Source organism: Ascaphus truei, chromosome 5, assembly GCF_040206685.1.
Source record: "Ascaphus truei isolate aAscTru1 chromosome 5, aAscTru1.hap1, whole genome shotgun sequence".
NCBI classification, from domain to species: Eukaryota; Metazoa; Chordata; class Amphibia; order Anura; family Ascaphidae; genus Ascaphus; species Ascaphus truei.
In genome coordinates this window covers 11,939,850-11,965,355 of record NC_134487.1, presented here as the reverse complement: position 1 = coordinate 11,965,355, position 25,506 = coordinate 11,939,850, and the positions used below count along the sequence as shown (strand labels likewise).

Sequence of the window (25,506 nt, the reverse complement as noted above, 5' to 3'; positions counted from 1 at the left end):
GGGTGAAAGAGCATAGAAATGCGTGTGGGTTGGCGTGCCATCAGTGTTGGCATGCAGTGAAAGCATACTGTTCAAGTGAGAAGTCAATGACAGAGTTATAGGTTGTGACAAGGCTGTGGGTGACAGTGAAGAAAGTTTACTTTCTAAGCTGGATTCCAAATACTGAAGGTCAATCGTAACTCCGGTTACGAGTACATCAAGGAAAGGCTGGAGTTTGGACATGAAGAATCTGAGAGATGGAAATGAGATGAAGCTAAGGTCAGAAAGAAGGGAAAGAGAGATTGAAAAATCAGACAAGGAAAAGTTTTTAGTAAACATGAGGCGAAAGACTTCTTTGTTGGTGCTTGAAGCAGCCCATTGGTGGAGACCAAAAGATGAAGTGAGAGAGAGGAGTGAGATGTGGGGGATTCAGAAGAGAAGAAGGATAAACAGGGTTTTAAGTGAGAGAGGAAGATGGAGTGGAAGGATGTGAAGTTAGCTGGCCCATAGATTACAGAAATGCGTGGAGAGAAAAGCGAATAGTATGGGCCTTGAAGTATGAGAATGTCACAGAAGTAGGTGTAAGCAGGGGCTGAAACTTGCAGTGAAATGAAGGAAGACTCCCAATCGACCCCAGGTGAGGTCTGCGTGAGAGAGTCTACCATAGGCTAGAGCTGCATCCAGGGCAAAGTCAGTAAATGCAAAGAGGTTAGAAGACGAGGTCATGCACAGCATGTATTTCGTTAGAGAGAGCGAGCACTCTAGAAAGCGCATGAAAAAGGCAGAGAAGCAGTGGGTAAGCAGGAGATGGATATCAGGTTTGAAGGGTTACAGCTTGGAGATATTACAGAAGAGACAGATGGTAGATGAGGGCAAGAGCAAGTGGGGATGAGGTATGTGGTGGCTGGGTTTGGAGAAATGCCTTCTGTGGCCAAGAGAGGTGTGGATAGGAACAGGAGGTGAGAGGAAGACTTGTAAGAGCATACTCTCTTGCGAGAGCAGCAGATAGGTGCTAGAGTTGATTGCAAAAAGCAGTGATGTTCATAAGTGCAAAGAAGAGGAGAGGGAAGAAGAGAGGAGGAAATGTGTATAGAGTATGAAGAGTTGTGAGGCAGGTTACAGAAAGAGAGTGGAAGAGGAAAAATTTTGCTTTGCCCATCTCTAGGTAGGAGTACGTGGAAGTGTGTTAATGTAACTCTAGATCATGTCCAAGAGGTTATGAACTGTACAGTATGTGTGTTTGAAATGGGCAGTGTGGTTACACTAAAGAGTTACTGAAATGCATCATTAAAGGGACAGTCCTGCTAAGAAACACCTTCATAATTAAATGCGCTGATTACTACAGAAAAATGGCAAATGCTCCACTTCAATACATTGAATTAAAACAGGGACAACGTTGAAGATCCTTATTTTAATCTTTGGTAGGCGGGACTGCCCCTAAAAACAGTGAGTTTTCAGACTGATCTTTGAGAAGTGGAGGAAAGGAACATGACATGTACCTTCGACTGTTGGTTTTGTTCACACAAATAGCTTGACAATAATATTTTGTGCATCAGCCAATTGGTTTCCACACTACCTTATCTAATGTTGGCAACTCTTAGGTTAAGGAGTGAGGAGAAGGGTTGACAATAATTAGCCAATCTCAGTGAATAATATTGGACTCCAAAGAATCATTTTTATCTGGAAAATCTATATTATATTATCACCTTTTAGACATCGCAGCATTCCAGCAAACGATGCATATGTTGCCTTGCTTTGCAATGCGTGGCACTTCATATATTCCCATTCAGTATTCTCATGCATTGTTATACTTTTACCGTGGTAATTTAATTGCAAACATTTCTATGTTCCTGCTTCGGTTTCCCGGGCAGAAAAAAAAAAGATAATACAATTAAATATTCATGGCACGCTATGTTATGACTTGACACAATATGATACAGTATACATTTTTAATTTGTTTTATCAGAGTCAGTGCTTGTTATCAATTTGAATAACAAGTATTTCTTTGCCGCAACATTCTGTTGGACTTGTTTTCTGGAAAATACATTACTCCCCCCCCCTGCTGATTATGAGTTGCTTGTATGCTTCCATATATTCCGTTCAGTGAATCAGTGCTGTATTGATGTCTGCTGAAGAAAGATGAAGTAGTGAACAAACCAAGGTCAGGCGCCTGTTCTGTATGCAGTGAACCCGCTTCTCCATGTCAACAAGGTCCAGAATGTAGCTCAGAGCTTCTCTGACATAGAGATGCAGCTCCCAGGATATGCAATAGGAACCAAAGACTATAAGAGAGAAAGACATACATTCTATATATCTTTACTAAAATAATTATTGGGGACTCTTCAGCATGAGGGCTTTTTAATGCCTTTTGCAAACTCTCTTTGTTTTGATTACGCTTGGGCTATTGACTTGACTCAGTGCACTGGGCTCTGAAATACAAATTTGAGTTCAGAACCACAAATTGCCATATAAACCACAGCGATGAAATCATAAGAAAGATGTCCATAGCTCCTTATTTTTTAGGAATTCCAAAAAATAAAGAACATTAAGAGCATCATGTTTGGGTAACATCACCTTAAAATGAACTTACAGCTACTATGAATGTGTTTTATAGGCGATTGCAGAAGCTTTTGAGCAGTTGTTTGGGGATCCTCATTAAAATAATGAATATATATAAATAACCCCCATTGAGTCAACATTCTATAATATCAACGTTCATTGTCCAGGAAGAGGTCCCCTCCATTCAAATGAATTAATATGCATATTAAATAGGGTCCATAGACTATTCACTGAGATTTCTGCAGGCAGGGGGTTAAAGCCAGTGTTAGTTTTTGAGATTCCCTTCCATTTTAACCCCAATAATTTGCACACTGCATTTTAAAGTTTGATTACAAGTTTTAGTCCCTAATACTTACTGCTGCTTATCCCCTCTCTCTCTCTCCCCATTACTTCCTAACCCTCTGTAAGTACCAATAGAAAAGCAGACTTTGTGACATTGAAATTGTCATAGTGAAACAATCAATAAATTCCTTAAACTATTATGGGTGTGCTGTAAGTGGTCATTAAAAGGGATCATTAGTAATGAGTGGAAAGTTTCCCTCCATGGGGGTTCTGGCAAAGACTTCCTTAACTTAAACTTTTGTTTACATGTCACATGTTAATGTAGAAGTCTCTTAAGGAAATGTGAGATTATCAAACAGCCCATTAAAAAAAACAAAATCGGGCAATAAAAATAATTAGGCAAAAAAGGAACATTTTGGGCTACTTTCTATACATTCTAAATCTAGGAAAAACTTTACCCTTGTCTTTAGGGATTATTCCTTTATTGCTTGGGGTCCAGATCTTCCCTTTGGAGAAGAGAGAGGGGAAACCATGTGTTGCTAGATGGCACAACAAGATATTGCAAGAAAGGGTTAAATAGTAGTACCCAAACTATGTACAATCAACCGAGTAATCAGAAAACTCACATTGCTTTGGTCCAAGGAATGTATAACAGTATAACATGCTAGATTTTCTTACTTCTAAATGTAGGTTACAGTTTGTCAGTCAGTTGATTTAGGCTACTGTGAAAACACAAGCCATGGTAATTACCTGGGCTTGATGCTGTAGGATCTAATTAGCTCATATGTATTGGTGAATTAAAACAAAAAAATTCTGTGAGGCTCCTGGCATCATTAGACGAGACAAAGTCCTGGCATAAAAACTGTTCTCATGTCAATTAATGATGAAGTTGGTAACATAGTGACATATACCGTAGTACCAGTGGTAGAGTGAATGACACAAGAAGCTTATGAGGGAGGGTAGGAAAGTATGTGATAAATATCAGGACAAAGACATTAAAAGCATACAGTATGAAAGAAGAGCCAATGACAAAAACATTTGTACTCTGGGGGAATATAGAGAGTATGGGATATGAGAGAAGCTTTCAAAAACCTCAAAGCTAAAAAAAAAAAAAAAAAACGAGGGAATCTATTTTTTGAAGTTTCATTGCCGATTCCTTATAGGAATCAATATCAGAACTCTTCATAACTATCTTTTGAAGGCCTCCCACGTCTGTTCTTCAGAAAAAGTTCTAGAACAAACAAATGGCCAAGAGGTCGTTATGAAGTGACACTGGGTAGACCCAGGGAAAATGTGAGAAAAAGCTGGGAAATGTTATTACCTACAGTACATTCCCCCTCCCCCTTCAGGTGGTAGGGGTCACTCAGCAAAGTGACTCAAAAGTCCACAGGTAATATACAAGATAACCATTGGAAGGAAGAGAAAGAAACATAAAGAGAAAGAATAATGAGGAGGTTCAAGTAGGATCTGTGATCTTACCCTAACTAGAAGAAAACGATCAGACTTCACAGATGGGTGAAACCATTCTTATATGTGCCTGGTAGAGGGATGAATGCTAAATGATGTGTGGGAGTGAGGGGATTACTCTGTGTTTATGACACTTGGATATAAAATAAAAAATCATATTGTGATGGCACTAAGCTTCTCACATACAGCATTTGGCTGTATGCTTTAAAAACAAACAATAAAACCCCAGTGATAAAGCTACGGTGTGCACCTTCCTTCTGCATGGAAGGGCAGAGATTCAATAGGTGGACTTGTTTAATGGTAAAATAGTGCACACAGTAGAGTAGGAAGAAGTACAGTGCCCATAACAGGGCGCATTAAACATGAAACAGTGCACAGACATGGAAAGTACAGGAAGCTAAGGCATGGAAGAGGAATAGAAATGTTTTCTTGTGGAGAATGCAGGAAACCAGAAAAAAGTCAAATAATATATTAGATATAGTAGCAAAATCTCCCAGGTCTCTTCTTCATGTAGACTTCAAAAGATTTGTACACTACAGTATAAAATGTGGGTAACCGGTGCATCAGAATATATGAGTCCCAAAACTGAATAATAATTCTTCCATTGGGAATACTCCAGTATGATGGTGAGCAATAATAACATACCCTAATAGGGCAAGGAACCAGTACCTAGTGCTAGCCAGCACAATGAACAGTACATAGATTGTCCCAACCATAATAACATAATTATAGTATGTAAGAGAAAACTCACTTGAGTTCCAATTCTGTCAGAGGAGCAGTCCCATCAGGTATCCTGAGCAGCGTGCAATCCACCAAGCAGGACAAGTAGAAAATGGGTGAACAAAGGCAGTGCACTGCCTACAAATGGTGGAGGAGGCTATTGGTAGCAAAAAAATCCTTTTATTAAATGAAGGGATCAAACATCACCCCTGGATCACTTAGAAAACGCTCACCTACGCGTTTCGGGCCGTGCGCCATACCTTAACAAAGGGCACACGGCCCGAAACGCGTAGGTGAGCGTTTTCTGGGTCACTGCCTTTGTTCACCCATTTTCTACACTACAGTATATACAGTATCTGAACACTCTTGTTGGTCCATTAAAAGCCATCACAATTTATAACATAGCTGTACTTTTTTATGACAAATGTGGCTACTTAAACTTGTTTCCGTGTTAATGCAGATGTAGCCAGACTTTCTGTTCTCGATACTGTGCAAACCCAAGTGTAAATTCCTGCCATTTATTTACATGTTGCGGCTCCACGGCTGTAAAATGTACTGTAGTGCCGATGGTTATTCTAACACAAACCAGTGGCAATCGCCAAAAAGACCCAGGTACATGCTGGGTACATGCTGGGTACATGCTGGGTCTTGTTTTAGGCAAGTTTAAGGCATTTCTGTATTGACTAATGGCCCATCAGATTAACAGCGGGGGTCCCTGGTAGTCCCATTCAAACTGAATGGGACTGCCAGGGACCCCTGCTGTGTTAATCCGATGGGTCATTAGTCAATGCAGAAATGCCTTAAACTTGCCTTAAACTAGCCAGGTTACACCCAGCATGTACCCAGCATGTAACCTGGCTAGTTTAAGGCAAGCTTTAGAATACTCGTTGTCTCGTCTGTAGTTTTGCGACTGTCGTAGTACTCTGCAGTAATGATAGGCGCTGCTAGTGTGTCTTTAATCTAAATGCGATGTAACCCATCCCTTAATCCCATAAAAAACTTCAGATGACTAAAAAGTATTTTTAAAGTATGACATTTTTATTAGAGTAAATTAGAGCCTAGACATAAATAACAAAGATTTTGGGAAATAATACAATCTTCTTACAATAATACAATATTCTTTAACCGACATCTTCTGGCTGTCCCTTCTACAGTTTCACCTGCAAAATAATCGATGAGAAATAGATGCCTTAATTACACTGTTCTGCTGTGTCAGTGTGCATGCGTGTCCTATGAACTGTAGGGAACACATATGTGTTTCATTGAATTCATGCGCATGTGTGTTCTGTGAACTGTAGGGAACACATACGGTATGTGTGTCATTGAATTCATGCGCATGTGTGTTCTGTGAACTGTAGAGAACACATATGTGTTTTATTGAATTCATGCACATGTGCGTTGTATGAACTGTAGCAAACATATATGCGTTTCATTGAATTAATGCGCATACGCGTTCTATAAACTATATGGAACGCATATATGTTTCATTGAATCTGTGCGCATGTGCGGTACAGGTATTGCCAATTGAATGGAACACATACATTACCTTAATTATCCATTATCGTTGGATGTGTTTCCTACACGAACAGGGTATTGGCGTTGATCAGCCTGCTGAATCTGCAAAAAGGGCTTAAAACAGGGATACAAATTGAAAAAGGTATTCAGTGCGCCATCTCCCAGACACATACTGAATTGCAATGACATAAATAAACCCCACAAATAATTCTGCTGGCTGACTACCGCCGTTCCCGCGAGCGGAATCTCGCGCCTTGTTACAGTACTGAAAACAGTATGTCTGGTTCATCTGTAAGTTTAAACGATCAGTAAAATAAAATAAAAATAATATGTTATACACACTTAATAAATACTGTAATGTATTCATTTTCATGTTTTTAAATGCTACAACTCATCCTGAAATGTAAAGTATTAGGTGAAAAATATGTTATTTTATTAATCTTATCATACTCCCTTATGTGTCACAAACAATGTGTGCTGCTGAACACGGGTGAGCAGAAGCAGTGCTGTCCAACACAAATGCCGAAGGGATAAATAACGTTGCTTTCCTGGTTCCCAGGTGCCTATCCTGCGTGGAAAGTCCGTATCGATGTCATTGGTGCAAATATCGGCACGTCTGTACGCATGACCCACGGACATGCTCCTTTCAGGAAGGAAGGGTCAAGTTGCCACAGGTTAGTAGAACATGAATTCTAGCCGTACGTTTTGACTAAAGGTCGTATAGATGTGATTGGTTCCTTTAATATTGCTGGACTTTTCTTTTTTTTTCACCGATAAGATGTGATTTCCATAACCACCCATTTACCAAGAACTTTCCAATACCAGTACCGCTACTATTACTCTGTTCAAATGTGATGATGGTTCGTGAACAAAAAAGCTAATTTAAAAGCCAGTGTGCACTCCTTGTACTAAGACTCTTTCAGCAGCACTGCAGTGATGGATATTGAGACAGTTAACCCCTTTTCTGCTGGGTAGTCTGTAATGCATCGTGTTTTATCCAGACAGTATTTACAGGGATCTGAATAATGTGGATGGAATTCTGTATTTATTATGTTAGATATTTCCGAATCAGCTTTAGAAAATCTGGCCAGTCTTTTGCAACATCATGTACCTTGTTTTATCCCCGATATCCCATAAATATGTACAGTATAAGTGAGGTGCCTCCGGCAGAACATATAATCCTGTTAGTGCTGGGGTGGCAGGAGTGGGTTCTCTTAAGTATGCCCCACTCATTATTCCTTGGGGGTGCTCACCAAAGGAAGGAGTCTAGGGGCTTCATGTTAATATTTCTCCATGCTTGTTCCAAGGCTACTATTTGGGTAACCCCTATGGGAGACAGGCATTCCATCTGGGAGCCTATACTTCACTGCTTCCCTCATACTAGGGAGCTAACTTCAAAGGGCATTTCCCTGCCTATTAAACAACGAAAGGGATGCCTACCGTATGCTACTAATTTACATTACTATATACAGGCCTCTGTATATATCCCTCCACTGTCTCTCCTCCAGGGATCTGAGGGCCTAGCACTTTCCCCCTCTTATTTATAGCCTCTCATCTCCTTCCCTGTCTCCAGGCAGAAAAGGGGCGGAGCTTAGTCTTTGCCGAGTCACCCTGGACCAGGTGACCAACTCAGCACCTTCCAGAAGAGAGGGTGTAACCAGGCCCCGGCCTATTAACCTCATACTACAGGAGGGGCTTTACTCTGTAGTTAACTCTTCAAGTCCCTTAAACCCCCTAAATAATCCCAGAGGCGGGTTACACAACTATTGCCCAGATCCCCATAAGGGGGTTACGCTTTAGCAAGTTTTTTCTCCCATTCATATGGGTGGTAGTTGAGGCCTGTTAAGGTTTAGCAGCCTTCTGTGGTTCTGGGCCTCTGTGTCCAATGAATTTATCTTCCTATGCCACTGTTTAATGATCTATATCTGGGACAGGAGCTATCGGAACCACAACATTACTACATGTCATGTAATATTGTGTACTGCAAAACAGGGTGGCAAAAGACACAGGTTAATACATTTAAAACTTAACTAAAACAACTTGGCAGCTGTGCTATTTCCCCCACCTTTCTTGGAGCCATTCACATTTCCTGGTGTAAATGACTTTCCGATTCTTTTTTTAGCCAGTAGCATCGCTAGCACATTGTATGCAAAATGTACAAAGGGGCTTGGAATCCTGTGATGTTCTTCCTAATCTCGGGGAACGTCACTGTTCTGATCTCTTTGGGCTTCTTTTGATCAGCATCCCACATTGTAACCGTAGCAACCAGGGGGTCAGACACCACGTCTCAATTTGGCATTTAGAATTGAGATAGAGGACCAATATTGGTGCACGCTCCCTTTGACCATCAATTTTATTTTATTCAGTCCTTGTATAATTTATGTATTTTAGGTTTTTATACAACTCCACAATCCTATCTCTGACTGCTTCAATGACACAATGTATATGGAAATCACACTACTGTTATTTTAGCTGTGCCCACACAGTGGCTGATTTTGGTCAAACTATAAGATGTTAGCCACCCAGATTTGTCTCATTAGACGTGTCAGTTCCATTGTTTCATTTTGATGTCCTGCACTTTTGCGAGCTAAACGTTGGAGAAATATACTGGACGGAGAATGTCACCAGCGTCAACAGCCGGCATCAGTTAAAGTGACATATTTGTGCTAACGCTGCTTATTGGCGCGCGCATCTGTCCATTTCACATGATAAATCGGGTGTTGAAAAGGTCTTGGAAAAGTAAATGGCCTTTGTGGTTGTTTTGAATTGACTGCAAAGCGTTGCGGTAAGCATCAGGTTTATCATTCCCGATGACAAGTTACGTCAGGAGCCTGGCCCCCTGTCACCACGGGGAGCATGTTGCTGCTATCCGCCCTTGCATCCGTAGAGTCAAAGTTCTGAGGAGAAAGTGTGACAAACGTCCCTTCCCCGTATTTTTCCGGCTATACGCCACCGGGTTATATTTAGAAAAAGTTCAATCTTAACAAGATTTTCCGAGCTCCGTACAGCGTGTGCGTTCTGCCATAATAATGCACCAGCCTTTATTGTGAAGACCTAAGGAGCTATTAACTATCTGATAGCTCAGTGGGGCTCTAACAATTATTCTCGGAGGAATCTATTATTGCCGTCATAAAAGCTACAGCACAGGAAAAGATAAGAAAAAAACAAAAGTTTTCCGTACTGTTCTTTTTATTTATTTTTATTCCTTTTTTTTTTTTTGCTGCTTTTAGTTTTGGCACTTCCCGGGGGTTGCCATGGTAACCTTGTTTGCTACCTTCCTGAGGCGTCAGCAGAGGGACGATAGGATCTGGTAACTCGGTCACGTCGGTGGCTTCATTACTAATATAAACTGTAAGATTGTTAGAGAGAGACGGAATGGAAGTGATTGAACCTGAAGCCCTTCTCTGCGTTTTCTCTTTTTTTTTTTTATAAGAGGCCTGAAATTGCTGCCGGCCCTACAAAATCAGGGATTCTGTCCGTGTCCACCAACCCAGGAGAATCTGTGAGGTTGTTCCTTAAGAATTAGCACCAGAAGCTAAAAGACCTGCAGCGATGGAATGATCTACAGATCTCCTGGATAGGCAGAATAGCCACAGTAAAAATGAATATAGTACCAAGATTATTATATCTCTTCCAAACAATCCCCGTAAAAAAATTAAAAATATTCAGAATAGAATCTTCCAATTTTTATGGAAGGATAAAAGACCAAGAGTGGCAAGATCGGTAATGTTGTCTCCTAAAGAGGGCGAGGGCATGGGAGTCCCAGACATAACCAAATACTATCAAGCGTCCCAGTTAAAACAAGTAGTGTCATGGAATAATGACCCAACATCCACATGCTGGTTGGAGATGGAGTCGGCCTACGTGTTCCCTTGCTCCCTGGTGTCAGTTCTCTGGGGTGGGGCGGGGAGTGAGGGACCCACTGGAGCATTTGAGTTGGGATCGATGAGGTGTACGTGGGAAATTTGGTCTAAAAATAAATACTCATTAAATTCGAACCCCTCATTGTTAACTCCTATATTTAACAACCCCGAGTTTCCTTCAGGGTGTATAAAAAACTCTTTTAAGAAATTAAAAGAACTCAATATTGTAAGGATAGATGAGTTAGTGGACGGAGGGAAACCAATGACACTTCATGAGATACAAACAAAATACCAGGTACAAGACATCCCAGTTTTCAGCTTCCTACAGATTAGGCATTTTCTGCAATTTTTGCAGAACAAGAGCTTTCCGAATTTAACAAAATTTGAAAGACTATGCAAATTTGGTGTGTACCAGAAGTGACTGATCTCGAGGATTTACACGGGACTGACTTTGTCGTGAACCCCCCAAAACCATAATTATATGTTGAAATGGGCTGAAGACCTCGGGATAGAAATAGATAGGGAAGACTGGGAGGATATCTGGGAAGCAGCAGCAAAAACTTCAATTTGCACGACCACGAAAGAAAACATTTATAAAATGTTATTCCAATGGCACCTAACCCCGAGTAGGCTGAGCCAGATCTTCCCGGGGACACCAGATCACTGCTGGAGGGGGTGTGGTCTGAGAGGAGATCTGGTGCACATATGGTGGACCTGCCCAAAGATACAAATATTCTGGATACGTATCCAAAATATGCTTCAGGAATCCACGGAGCTGAGAATCCCTTTGGACCCTTTTGATATATTTATTTACGTAAACCCATTGACGAGGTTCCCTCCCCAGTAGGAAAATTGATTTAGTTTATACTTACAGCAGCTCGCTGCTCAATAGCAGCTGCTTGGAAAAATATAAATGTGCCCTCCAAGCAGACAATAATCAAAAGCCTATATGGAGTTAAATTGATGGAACAATTGTTGGCCCAGCTTAACCAAAGACTAGAAGAATTCCACCAGGTTGGGGATAATTGGACCCTGTCCTAGCCTTAAGTCAGAGATGGAAAAAAAAAGTGCAATCTGGTCTCAACTGGTCCTGAAACCAGAACCCCAGACCCTGTTTGTGTACGCCTCCTTTCCCCTTTCCTTGGCCCCCCTCTTTATCTATCTCTACTCTTAATCTTTTATATCCCACAAAATAAGGATAAATTAGAAGGTGAAAAGTATAAAGCTACAGTACATATCTGAATCCATCTCAACGCAATACACAGAGTATGAAGAAGTGCACAGTTAACACAAAACATTAAGCTATGTTAAGATAAGGGTTTTCTGAACAAATATGTGTATAAATGCCGAATTGTCGACTACGATATGATATGTACACTGTGAATCTGTGAATGTAAAACAATAAAAAAATTGGAAAAAAAAAGAAAGAATTAGCACCTGTCCCAAACACAGCAAAGTGGTTACAATGTAAAACACGACTATCAGAGAGATCTCTTCAGTCCCCTAGGGTTTCCAGGTGTCCAGTAGTGAACCGGACTGTCCTATATTTGGACACTCCAGTAAAACATTAGAGGTAATGCTGGACATGTCTGTGTATACCGTATTACCTCTCTGGACTTAGTGACATGACCGGCCTCAGGGGCCATAGGATTTCCACTAGTAGGGAGAGAGTAGGGCTGTTGCAAGGGGGTCTGGGTAGTATCCTCCATGCTAGGGGGTCTGGGTAGTATCCTGCTGCTTGGTAATGCAGCCAATCAGAAGGAGGTGTCAGAAGCCTGGGGGTGGGGCCAAGGTGGAGGAAAGAGTGTGGAGCAGAGAGAGGCGAGGCTGTGACTTGTATACTATCAATCAGCATACAGTGTGAACCCAAGAGAAGGGAACACGTTTATTGCTAGGAGAGTAATAAAACTTGATATACCCAGAGTTCCATGTGCTGTTTATACATTTCTCCGGCACAAAGAAGCCAATAATTTTTGTGTTCTTTTTTTATGTTGTTGTTGGTTTTGACTCGCTTTAATTAAACGCATTTTTGAACTTCTATGAGAGGATTCCTCAGCTGCTGCATCGTGGGCATAATGCAGCTAAATGCTTCCAACTAATATGAAATGAGCATGAGCAAAGTGCAATTATCCACACTGTAACTCACTTGTAAGTTAAGGTAATGTAAATATATATGGGACAGATGTTATACATGTTTGCAAAATGCTCTGTAACTCTCCCCCCCCCCCCCCCCTGGTTGAAATTACCATATAGTGTAAGGGATTAAAGGGTTTAAAAGATATTGAACACCTGCCCCCTTAAATAGTAAGTTACAAAGTGACCAGGCAGGGGTCTGGCCACACCCTGCTTCTGAAATATGCTGGATGGGTCACCTGGTCTAGTGACTCAGCAGAGGACAAGCTACACCCCTTTTCTGCCTAGAGAGAGGAAGGGGGGAGAGGTCATAAATAGGAGGAGAGGAGAACTTCACCCTCAAATCCTATGAGGAGAGCCAGAGGAGGGGTCAGACCTAGGGTTGCAGGTGTCGAGTATTGAACTGGATTGTCCTGTATGTGGACGCTCCAGTAAAATTTTAGAAGTAATACTGGACGTGTATGTGTATACCAGTATTAACTCTCTTGACATAGTGACCTGACCGGGTTGTGGGGCAGTGGGATTTCCCAGAGCAGGGTGAGAGCAGGGCGGTTGCTGGGGGCCTGGGAAACTTCCTCTATCCTGATTGGCTGCTGCTGGGTAATGCAGCTAACCAGGAGGAGGTGTCAGGAGCCCGGGAGTGGGGCCAAGGAGAGGAGGAAACAGCATGGAGCGGTGAGAGGTGTGTGTGTGTCTCGAGCGCGGTGCACCTTTTTCCATTGTGTCCAGTATTTTTGGAGAAGCCACCTGGCAACCCTACAGTCACCATAAGCAGGCGTTTACCTGAGAGAAAATAAAAATTATACAGTAAGCATCAGGGGGTCTCCTTGATCAGAGTGAGGCATGTTTTGTGAGCATATTGTTTTCCCTGTGTTGCCGAATGGGCCAGCAATCAATTGCAGAGCAATATAACAGCATACAGAGCAGTGCGTTGCTGACCCAAAAGGGGTTAATGGGGTCTTCTGCCATCTATAACTGCTGTTTGCTGATGCCAGCACCTGATGCTCTTTCAAGCAGCAAAACATGCAGCCCTGCATCATTTTTTTTACATTGTTTTTTTTCATTACACTATTGAACATGGGGTCTCCGGAGCAATACTGTGTTAAATTCCGCTCCGGGGACCCCCTGCTTTCAGAGATATTTATCTCCGTAGGGGGTGATGATATCTCTGTGGAGTTTCAATGTCCCGGTCATTTGGGACCAATAGGAAGCCCGAAGGGATGATGTCACGGCTTCCTATTGGCCAGCGTGACGCTGGAAATGTAAACGCCGCCATTATCTTAGGCACACAAGTTCCCTGGCAGCAGAGACCGGCACCGCTACGGAGGTAAGTATTTATGGGTCCCCGGAGCTGAAATTATTGCAGTTCAGTTCCGGAGACCCCCTGCATCAATCCTGTGATATATATATATATATATATATATATATATAAAAATATATATTATATATAAAAAAAAAAATATTTCTCAGTGCTACATGTTCTGCTGCTTTAACCACTGCACAAACTATCGTATATTCTGACGCAGTGATGCGCACACACAGTGCACAGACATCACATGGGCACTAATACACGCAGTGGGAGCCTATGTACTAAGGGTCTTTTTTGGTACAATATAGATGCACGGTAATCTCATTTTAAATGACGCTTGTTTGCGCTTTTGTATTAACCTCAACATATTTCTTTTAAAACGGAGCAGGACATGCTCAGAGAGCAAGATACTAACACTATATGAGTTAAACGCACATCGGCTTCTGAGGCGGGCTCGCTTCTTTAAGATACTATTATATTATTATTGTTATTTTATTGTATTATTACCACATGTTAAAATATCATTTGCATCATATTTTCTTTCTTTTTTTTAATTATTTTATGCAACTTTGCTTTTCTTATACTGCGTTATGAGAAACGTTACTAAAAATCAGTCATCACTCTCTCGCGCATACGCAAGACTTCAGTAGGGTCACTATCTTACAATTCAGAATCACCCTATTACACGCACCCAATGTCCGCAGTTGTCAGTAGGACACCCTCCTACACACACTTCTTACATCACCTTCCCTCAAGTCCGTTTCACCCTTCCACATGTACCAGTCGCCCCCAGAGACTCCGAAATCAAACACTCTCATATATAGCTGAAACGATAGGTAGGGAGATGTATCCCTGAAACCACGTCAATATTCAGGTGAACATCACCTTTCTTCCCCTGAGAAATCGTGTTGTCACGTCGGTCACAAAAAACCCCTGCGGTGACCCGAGCGGTAATATTCCGTCCTACGCTGAGAAACATCTGCCCAAGCTATCGCTGTCTAACCTTTTATTGTGGCTCATCACCGTGCTGATATCCAGCAGGGAATTAGTGACAAACACATATGCCAATATTAAACCTTTTAATTCTCCTTTTTTTGGTTTATTATCTGCCAGTTGATCCTGGCACCTGCCTGTCATTAAGGGGATGGAGAGAGCTAAGTGTTGTTGTTATGGAAACCTGCAGACTTCCTGCTGTGTTTACGGAAGAGAGAATGGATGGGTAATATTGTGGATGTAAGAGACGCCTCTGCTGCTACTGGGAAATAAAGAGTAATATTAGCACCAAACTGCAAAAGCTAAGGAAGGATGGGAGTTTATGTTCCTATTAGTGCTGGCAAAATTGGATTGAAACCATTCTACCTCTATGGCATGCGCCTGTAAACCCCCCCCCCCCCTCCTACTAGCTCCAGGACAGGTCTAAGGCAAGTACCCCCAGGGGTTATTGCACTGGTTGTTGCCATGACTAGTGCACTACACTTTAGGCAGGATGCTAAAGTGATGGAGTACAATACCAGACAGAAGAACCGTCACACATTACCCCAGTACCAGAGGGCTGGGTGCAGAGTGGGTAGAGCAGGACTTACAGTAGGGGCTCCCTATTCTACCACAGTAAGAAAGGAGACTCCAAGCTGGGACCCTGGAAAGACAGGGATAGGGAAGACCATCAAGAACCAATTTATCTGTGAACTGTTTTAAGAGCAACTCAGTTTGATACCAAAAGCATTGTGCCTCCTCAAGACTGCAGGACGACTCAGAGGGAGTGTTATAACTGTTGAGATATAAATAAAAACAGTTTGTTTCAAAACTGCAAAACTCTTGCCGCCCATCTGAATGTACGCCTAGCCTGCGCGGACTATCGCCCGTGATGAAGATAATGCTCCCTGAGTAGCCCACAGCACATACATCATTGTAATCTCCTTTACAGCCAGGGCAGGAACGGTTGCATGCACAACATTCTAATTTACAGTTATGGCCCCTAGTCAATAGGCTCCTCCACCCAACGCCCGTGTTTAAGAAGAATTTAGTCCCAATGAATGGAGCTGATATTTTTCCCAGCACTGGGAAGACTTTTTCACAGCATGTTGAATATGGTCCCTATGTTATATGGTCCCTATGTATTGTGCTGTCAAGCAGCTTCCCTGTATTGGCAAAAGAGTTTATTGCATTTGAGGATTAAGGATAAAAAAAAATACTCTAATGCAAAGTAGATTCAAAAAGATGTTTGTTTTTTTTAGACTGAGTATGAGTAAGACGTCACCCTACCTAAAATACCAGGGAGTATAACAATGTTATAACAAGGTTGCCTCATGAATTGTCCGTATGAGTTGTTATTACCGCATTAGGTATGTCCGGTGGAATGGCTATTAAAGAAGGAATAATTTGTTCTGGACCTTGAAATTAATACAAATCAATAACGATTACAACCACAAACCAAAAGCAATTATTTTGACTTGCTAAAAGGTAATACAGGCATACCCCGGTTTAAGTACACTCACTTTAAGTACACTCGCGAGTAAGTACATCTCGCTCAATAGGCAAACGGCAGCTCACGCATGCGCCTGTCAGCACGTCCTGAACAGCAATACCGGCTCCCTACCTGTACCGAAGCTGTGCGCAAGCGGGGAGACTATAGAGCCTGTTACACATGTGTTATTTACATCAGTTATGCACGTATATGATGTTTGCAGTACAGTACGTGCATCAAAAGTGGGAAAAAGGCAGTGCTTCACTTTAAGTACATTTTCACTTTACATACATGCTCCGGTCCCATTGCGTATGTTAATGCGGGGTATGCCTGTGTTACATAGTTACATACATGCTCCGGTCCCATTGCGTAGGTTAATGCGGGGTATGCCTGTGTTACATAGTTACATACATGCTCCGGTCCCATTGCGTATGTTAATGCGGGGTATGCCTGTGTTACATAGTTACATACATGCTCCGGTCCCATTGCGTACGTTAATGCGGGGTATGCCTGTGTTACATAGTTACATACATGCTCCGGTCCCATTGCGTACGTTAATGCTTGGTATGCCTGTACTGCCTCTCCCAAGTCTTAACTCACGCAAGCCTGCCTCAAGCACAACAGCGCCATTTATTGCGTGACGCAACGTATCATTGGTTGTTGTTTAAAAAAAGACTCTGGATTAACCCATTTGCTGTCAGGAGGGCAGTGAATTACTTTGTAGTGTTTTTTTAATTTAGCTGTTCTATCTTTTTTATAATAGGATAACCAAACCTAGGAGGTGTATGGAGACATGGGATAGTTTCTTCTTATTATTATTATTGTTTACTTGTAACATAGCTTAGCATGTGTTGCTATTTTTTGGTAATAATTCTTGATTCTTACTGGAACTAAAATTCCCACCTGTGGTGCATTTGCATGTCTCAGGCAGGTCTGCAACCCTGTCTGTCCCCGTTATCGCTTGGCAAACCTACTGGATGAGTCATTATCGATAACCTATACAATTTAATCCAAGCACATGTTTAGATCAAAATCAAAGAGATTGGCAACATGGAAGATATTAAAATTGCTTTTAAGAGGCTAACACATTCCCAATACTAAACATAATATGCTGCATAGTTTCCAAGGACACATACCATAAAAACATTAACATTAACATATGTTCTGTAGTAGTAGTTGGCATAGTGTCAAAGCACATATACTGTATAATGCAGTCAACCATCGTTTGTCTTATTTAGGAACATACATTGGAGTTGCTATATGTGCTCTGCGATGTAACAACTACTCTACCATTGTGAAAGTCGCTTAATAATTTAAAATGTCGAAGCAGCTGGTCAAATATATGCACAGCTTAATGTATAGACACTGTTATTTTATACACACATACAGTGTATGTATATATATATATATATATATATATATATATATATATATATATATATATATATATAAGACATGCAGATGAGCATACAGCTATATTTGTATATATATATATATATATATATATATATATATATATATATATATATATATATATATATATATACATACATAATGTAGTTTCTATATAGAAATAAGATAATGTCTTATTAGAACATTATTTTCCATCATAAAAATATAGCAATTATTATTATACAAACAGGGAACAATAATTGCAGAGACAGCAAACTCTGTTCTAACTCTCTACTTCATGCACTGCAGTTTTTATTCCATCCTTACTACTGCACTGAGACTGTGCTAACAAACGTTACAAATGAACTCCTCAAGGCAACATCACAAAGGCAGTTCTCCTTACTCATTTTATTGGATCTTACTTCTGCTTTTGATACTAATAACCATCCCCTTCCTTCTCCACACCCTCCAGTCAATTGCCCTGCATGTCAATGTCTTCTGGTTTATTTCTTAATGTAGTAATAAAGGATAGAGAGGGAGTAAGTACGTGGTATGCTACATTTTATTGGACCAACACGTAGTTTACATGTTACAAGCTTCCCAACCTCTCAGGGTCCTTGGGACCAACACGTAGTTTATATGTTACAAGCTTTCCAACCTCTCAGGGTCCTTGGGACCAACAAGTAGTTGGTTTGTTACAAGCTTTCGAACCTTTTGGTTGAACTTAATAGATGTATGTCTTTTTGTAACCTCAAAAGACACATCCAATTGACAAAACGGATATGGTAATAAGTATAAAGTTTAAATACTTCAATAATAATAATAATAATATTTTCTTGGTTATTTAGTTAAACCCTTTGGGCAAAGTTTCATAAGCCTGCATACCAACGTCAAGGTATAACCACATTTTGCAGGTCCTAAAACTAAACTGTGAACCTTTACTTTAACCTATGTATGAGGGGAAACAACCACAATGAATCCTGTTCATTCAGTACTTCACCAAATCCTATAATTTTCACCCTCACAGTATACCTAAAATCTGTCCCTTTCTCACCGATCAATCCCCCAATATTAATATTCCTTTTCACTTACGCATTATATCCCAATATTGGACTTATGCCACCTACCTCTAGTTGGTCATCCCGCTCATGTTTGTCCCCTCAATAGTCCATTCTAGGTGCCTTTGCCAGGCTCATTTACCTCTCCCACCGCTCTTCCTTTGCTGCCCTATCGTGCAAATCTGCTCGTCCGACCCTACAATCAAAATCATAGTCAGGAACCTTGCGCTCACCCACATAGCTGTAGGTAACCCCGCTGCTCTCTACACTTCTGACCTCCTTTCCAAGTACTCTCCCACACGTCATCTAGGCTTGGGTACAACTCTCCACCTCCCTCGTTATACCATCTCACTGCTGCCTCCGAGACTTCTTATGTCATTGTCCTGCATTGTCCCACATTGTACGGTGCTGCAAAAGATGCTGGCGCCATACAACTGAAAGATAAGATTTCTAATATGTGTAATCGGGACGGCAGCCTTAAGACATTTACTGCTGGAGGCCTGTTCTGTGTATCCAGCCTTCGCTGCTTTGAGAGTCTCTTAAACAGTGAAGGGGGGTGAAAGACTGTTGGCAGAATATTATCCATTATAGAGTGCTGTTGAGTCTTATTGGGGACAGTAAGAGGCTGATTAAATGCTGGCTCTCATGTAAGGTATAACTGCAGACAAGCATCTGCGATTAATATTTGCACAACCTACTGAGACAGACAGCGCCCCTGCGGCTTTGTCCGCTGGGCCATAGAGAGACTAGTGTTGTCAGAGGAATTTTAAAAGGGTTTCATTGATATAGATGAAAAAAAAACCTCTTTTTCTTGTCCCTTTAGTCTGCAGCATAATCCGTGTGATGATGCTAACAAATGGTACATTACAAGCCATTTAATGGCTAATCCATATTGAAAGAATAAGGAATCAAAGTAAGTTAAAGAACAAAGGTGGAAAGCCGTGGTTGGCAGAAGCCATAATAGAGAACATTAAATGAAAAGAAAGCCAACACGGCACGAGATTAAGTAGAAATGTTCTGATATGTGTAACTCTTACATGTGCAGGCCGACCCCATTGTGCTCGGATAGAATATTAGAACACGGGGTAACAGGGCTTTTGCTAGGTCAAAATATGTCCAAAAATACAGTTAACAACATGAAAGGGAACCTACTAAGCAAGATAACTTTGGGAAGCGGGTCGTATGTGCTGGGCTTTCTTTTCCAAGTGGAACCAACACTTTTTTACTTGGGTGAAAAAGATATCAGAAAGAAAGTATGTTAGTCCTTTTGTTAAATCAAAAACTATCCCGGGAGATCTGGCCAGAGGATATTCCGAAGAGGTCCTGATTATCTAGCACAGGAGTGGTCAACTCCAGGCCTCAAGGGCTACCCCTGTGCTAGATACTGGTTTTCAGCATATCTCAGCTTCAGCGCAGGTGGCCCAATCAGTGGCTCAGTCCATGACTGCCACTATTGAGCCATCTGTGCTGAAGTAGGAACTGATTGAGCCACCGGTGCTGAAGCAGGTGAGTGGTGCTCAACTCCAGTCGCCAAGACCCCCCCCCCCCCCAACAGCTCAGGTTTTCAGGATATTCCTGCGTCAGCACAGGGGGTTCAGTCTTCGACTGCGCCACTGATTGAGCCACCTGTGCTGAAGCAGGGATGTCCTTGAAAGCTGACCCGTTGGTGGCCCTTGAGGACTGGAGTTGGCCACCCCTGCTCTAGCATTTATAGGTTCTGAAGAATCCATTGTTTGCTGCGGGCGAGAAATAACCCTGTCTCAAAAACGTACCGTATCCAAAGATCCAGTAAGCGTGCAGTAGAGTACTGAAAAATAACCATCTCCAGGACCGATTTAACCCTCGTGCTCCCGGAGTGCCAGCACAGTTTACGTGAAGAAACAATCCCAGGTTTAAAAAAAAAAAAAGTGATTATTCGGTTTTGTCAGATTTTGTCCCCCAATTTTGTGTTGCCCAGATACATAAAATAGATTCTTTTCTGAGGAGAATATATACATGTGATATGCTGTACAGTGTAGGTGGTATGTTAATAAGAAATGAGTCTTCGGTACGCCAGCCTTCTGTAAAAGAAAAACTGGAAATAAGGGCCCTGCATACCTGCAATGGCCCGGCACAATCTTTCCCCCTTACCCGAGTACAGTGTGTAGTGTCCCTTCATCAAAGGGTTCATGTTCCCCACTCCGTAGCTCTCTTATATACTGTACGTATACATATACACATGCATTGTCATGATATATTTATTCAACCATTTCCATTTGAACAGCATATAAAGAGGGAGAAGATTATATAGAAATATAAACTAGGGGCTGATAAACGTATTCATAAACCAGCAAATAGCTGAACCACCCCCCCACATAGGATTATTATATTATAATATATACTGTATATTATTATTAGTATATTATAATAACCATGCATTTCATTAGTACAGGAATGTCAGAACATTTAGCGGTTTTGGGGCAGCACATTTCCATTTCCCCCCCAGAACCCCGTACACAGAGGCCCCGATCTCTTCTGCACTGATTGCCGGGGGGAGAACGTGGAGCCTCTGTAATCTTGTTACGTTCTCCTTTCGTGCCGCCCTCCTCCTTCTTCAGCGCCAAATAACGCAACAGCGTCACGTTACAATGGCAAGGAGACGCCATGTGACATCACGTCGCCCTGGCAACCCGATGCCATGTGACTTTGCAGCGTCGTTTGACGCTGAAGAAGGAGGGCGCCACAAAGTAGGAGCGCGGCACAAAGGAGGAGCGCGGCAACAGGTAAGTAAGTTTTGTAAATCCGCCACCGATTACAAAGGTCATTTCTCTGGACCCCCTGAATAGGAGAAGTGTATGTCCAGAAGTTCTTTTCTTTACCCATAGCCCATCAGGCCCTTATCAGAAAGAAATTAAACCCAAGACTCAGCTCAGCAAACTGATTCTTAGAAATGATTTCAAAATACTCTTGGGATTGGGGATGGGAATGCATCACTCACTCAGATGTGCCTTGTCACTGGCACGGTGACGCCCTTATAATGAGTGTGAGCTGCAGCAGCCATTTTAGCCTCCACGGCGGGCAAATATTCAGCCATTCTAGATTTCAACAACCACATTTAAAAAGGGGGTAGGGCGGCTAAAAAGGACTTTGTGATAAAAAAGTGAAAATACCACGTTGTGAGCACATTCACAGATTTCAGTCAGGTCTGCAACCCTGCCTTCCCCCATTGTCTCTTAGCATACAGTGCTCCCCCTGCAGCCAGGGATGGAAACATTGCGTGCTAAGATAATGGGGAATGGCAGGATTGTGGCCCTGTCCGAGACGTGACAATGTGCTCACAACGTGCTGTTGCTATTTGCTGTACCTAGCACGATGGAGGTGTTTTGTCACCTTTTTTTTTACTCTCCATAACCTATTTTTTGTGCCTGGTGATAAAAAGAAAGGCATTTCTGCTTTATGGTGAGCAGAGAGGGTTGCTTTTTGTTTTAGTTCTCTCTTTTTCTGTTTTTAGAGCATCAAGATAATATCAAACTTTATAAAATAGAGTCAATGGAGAAGCGCTGCAATTTCCCCAGGCACAGGACCACTACTTTATGTATAAAACTCTTCCACCTCAGAACCTAAATGTATCACAAGCAGTAAGATGCCTCGTGCACACCCCTCCCTGCTCGGCCCCAGGGTCAAATATCGCACGGGGTCATGTGATAACACGTTGCCATGGTGCCACCTGGTAACCTGCGGCATCATTTGCCGGGTTACCATGACGAAGCATCGCTGGAAGGGAAGTGTGTTATAGAGGCCTCGCGCGGACCTCCGGCATTTAACGCGGGACCTGTATAACTGCTGCGCCCCCCTCCCCAGAAAATCTAGCCCCGCCCCCCCGTTTGCGCACCCCTGCTCTGGTGGTAACCAGTGTATTACAGATATGGATCAGAGTACATGACAAGTCGCACAGAACTGTATATATCAGATACTGCATATACCATTACTCAATTACTGTGCTTTTATCTCTCTAGAAACTCACACTTCCTATAAATCCCTGAGCTTTTCCATAGCAGCAGCGTATGGTCATAGCAACACCACAGCCCAGCCAGGAGATGTGCGTGCAATCTATCAATATAATGGCATTGTAAAGTTCGGGGAACGGAGATAAAATGTGTGAAGCATTCTTGTGTTTGTTTGTCAGTGGCATGTGGTGGGGGTTTGATTGCTGGTAAGTTATGTAAATGTGAGAGGGCGAGGGGGAGGAATATGTGCGGAAATTTACGAAGCTTGGAATTGTGCCTGGAACACGTTGACCTGTTCTGCTCTACAACCTAATAACATCTTCTGATTCCGTTCTCGTACACTTATACTGTACGCGGCTGTATGGCAACAAGAATGAGCGGTGTAATAACGTAAACGCGGGAGGGAGACGGGGAGCGTGAGCAGGCCGTGTCCTCTCACACTTCAGCCTGGGTTTTTGTTGTTGTTGCAGTTGTGGCAGTTTAAAGTTGCAAGCAGTGAAAGGAATATGGTAGTGATTTGATTAATCATGTTAATTCTGGTGATTGATGTCCTTCCTAATAAAAGTCAGACAAGTTGACATGTTTGTAAATCGGGGGATTCTCAGTCTTTTGCTGGCTCCATTCCAGTGGTAAACCTATTGGATCTCTGCTCCCTCTTAGATGGTCAGGCCGAGGGCAAGATACAGATTGCCGGGGGAAAAGCAGCCAACGTAGTGTACGGTGCAGCCGGTGTGTGGCTGCCAGTGACTCTGTATAGAAAAAAGTACCTACAGTACTCAGCTGATAGTTGATATGTTACAAGCTTTCGTACCTCTCAGGGTCCTTAGGACCAACAAGGTTTGAAAGAGTGTAACATAATTTCTTGTTTAATTAATTAAAAGGTATCATGCCATATACTCCCTCTCCCTCCTTTGTTAATATGTGGCAGAAAGGACCAACCCGGCTCCCCACCCTTCTTTGTGTTGTGTATAAGATGAATGAATGGAGCAGGTATCCCCCCATCCTTTTACCCCTCCCCCCCCCCCACCACTGTGCACTGGGGAGAGAATGTATGGGCCTGATGGGTGGGAGGAGGTGTGGGGGGGGTAAAGGTAGGGAGGAGCGTGGGAGAAGAGAAGGAGCTATGGGGGGAAGTGTGTTGGGGCTGGGAGGAGGAGCAATATGGGGGGCGGAGAAGGAGCTATGTGGGGGGGAGGACCTATGTTAGGGGGAGGAGAAGAAGCTATGTGGAGGGGAAGGGGGTACAGAAGGAGCTATGTTGGGGGACGATGATCTATGGTGGGCGGCGGTAATGGAGGGATAGTATGGATCTGGGGGGAGTAGGTATGGGCCTTTGAGGGGAAAAATAGGTATGGGCCTTGCAGGGAGGGGAAATAGGTATGGGTCTGGAAGGGGGGCGGGAGTAGGTATGGGCATTGGAGTCAGTATAGGCCTGGAGGGTTGAAAAAATAGGTATGGGCCTGGAGGGGGGCGGGGGTGAGTAGGTATGGCCGGGAGTGGGGGGGGGGGGGGGTGAGTAGGTATGGGCTTGGAGTTGGGGGGGGTAGTTAGGAGTAGGTATGGGCCTGGATGGGGGGTGTAGGTATGGCCAGGAGTGGGGGAGGGTAGAGTAGGTATGGGCGTGGAGGGGGGGAAGAGTAGTTATGAGCCAGGAGGGTGGTGAGTAGTTATAGACCTGGAGGGGAATAAGCATTGGCCTAGGAGGGAGGAGTAAGGAAGTATAGGCCTGGTGAGTAAGAGAGCATGAACAGAGAAGGGCACAGGACCGTAGGGCCTATATGCAGGTAGGGGCACAACTGGCAGGAGAGACCCATTGCTTGAGGGAGGTGTGGGCCCTGCCCATGTGCTGGAGGGAACATTTCAAGTTTTCCCTGAGTTGCTTGGACCCAACTTCCAGTCCAGACCAGCAGAGCCTCCTAGAACCACCAGGCCCAGGACAATTGCCCATGCTCTCTCCCCAGCCAGCGGCCCAGGATCCATGGCTATACTGTATGAATATTCTACTCGTTTTGGAATACTACATACAGTACATGACACCTTCGCAACTTTCCTACTCAAGAGCTGCCACCGGCACTAGAAAAGAGTATGCTTTAGCCTGGAAGCCTATTCTGTCACTGAACACCAAAAGCGGTCCCATATCAAAGCTGATGGCCCACGACATATACGGAATGTCTTTGCCTTAACCAGACGCAGCGTTGTTGCAGGAATATGACGGACACTTTTCTTCTTTGGAAATCAGAGAATTCAGTAGACATTTAACCGGAAAGAGGTCCTTGCTGAGTTGTTATTGTTTTCACCCGTAGGTTTGTTGCGCTGAAAATCAACATGCAGAATAGATACTGAATTTAAATACCTACCTCCTCCTGTCTCATGCTTATGTTTGGGGTATATATACCCAATCATCCCTAAAATAAGGGCAGATGTTAAACCTAGATGCCCACCATGCTGCCAATACCCCAAACACCTCTTCTTTTACAGTGGGCCACAGGGTAGCGTGACGGGTATCATCTGCTCTACATTTAATTACAACCCTGATATCTTAGGCTTAACCCCTATGCAAGCTCCTTACCCCGCTTGTATCCCCCCCCCCACCCTCCCAACACCTTTGTATTTCTCTCACCCTTTTTCATTTTGTATTTTATTTTTGCTTGTGGTTGTTTCTTTCTCCCTTTGGTTCCTTGATGCCTGTCTTCTGTTTCACCGCATCGGAGCCTGCACGGGGTCCCTTCAGCTGCAGGTTCCTGGTGGAGTTGCCTGTGTTGTCTAAGGCAGGGGTGCT

The 25,506-nt window shown here is 42.8% G+C and overlaps 1 protein-coding gene across 1 annotated transcript in view; it reads left to right on the top strand.

Annotated features, from left to right (window-relative positions):
- PLXNA4 (plexin A4) overlaps positions 1–25,506 on the top strand; it is a 796,616-nt gene that overhangs the window by 549,297 nt on the left and 221,813 nt on the right. Inside the window, exon 9 of the mRNA XM_075599345.1 lies at positions 7,082–7,196. Coding sequence (XP_075455460.1) covers positions 7,082–7,196 — 115 coding nt within the window. The remainder of the gene's footprint in view (positions 1–7,081; positions 7,197–25,506) is intronic.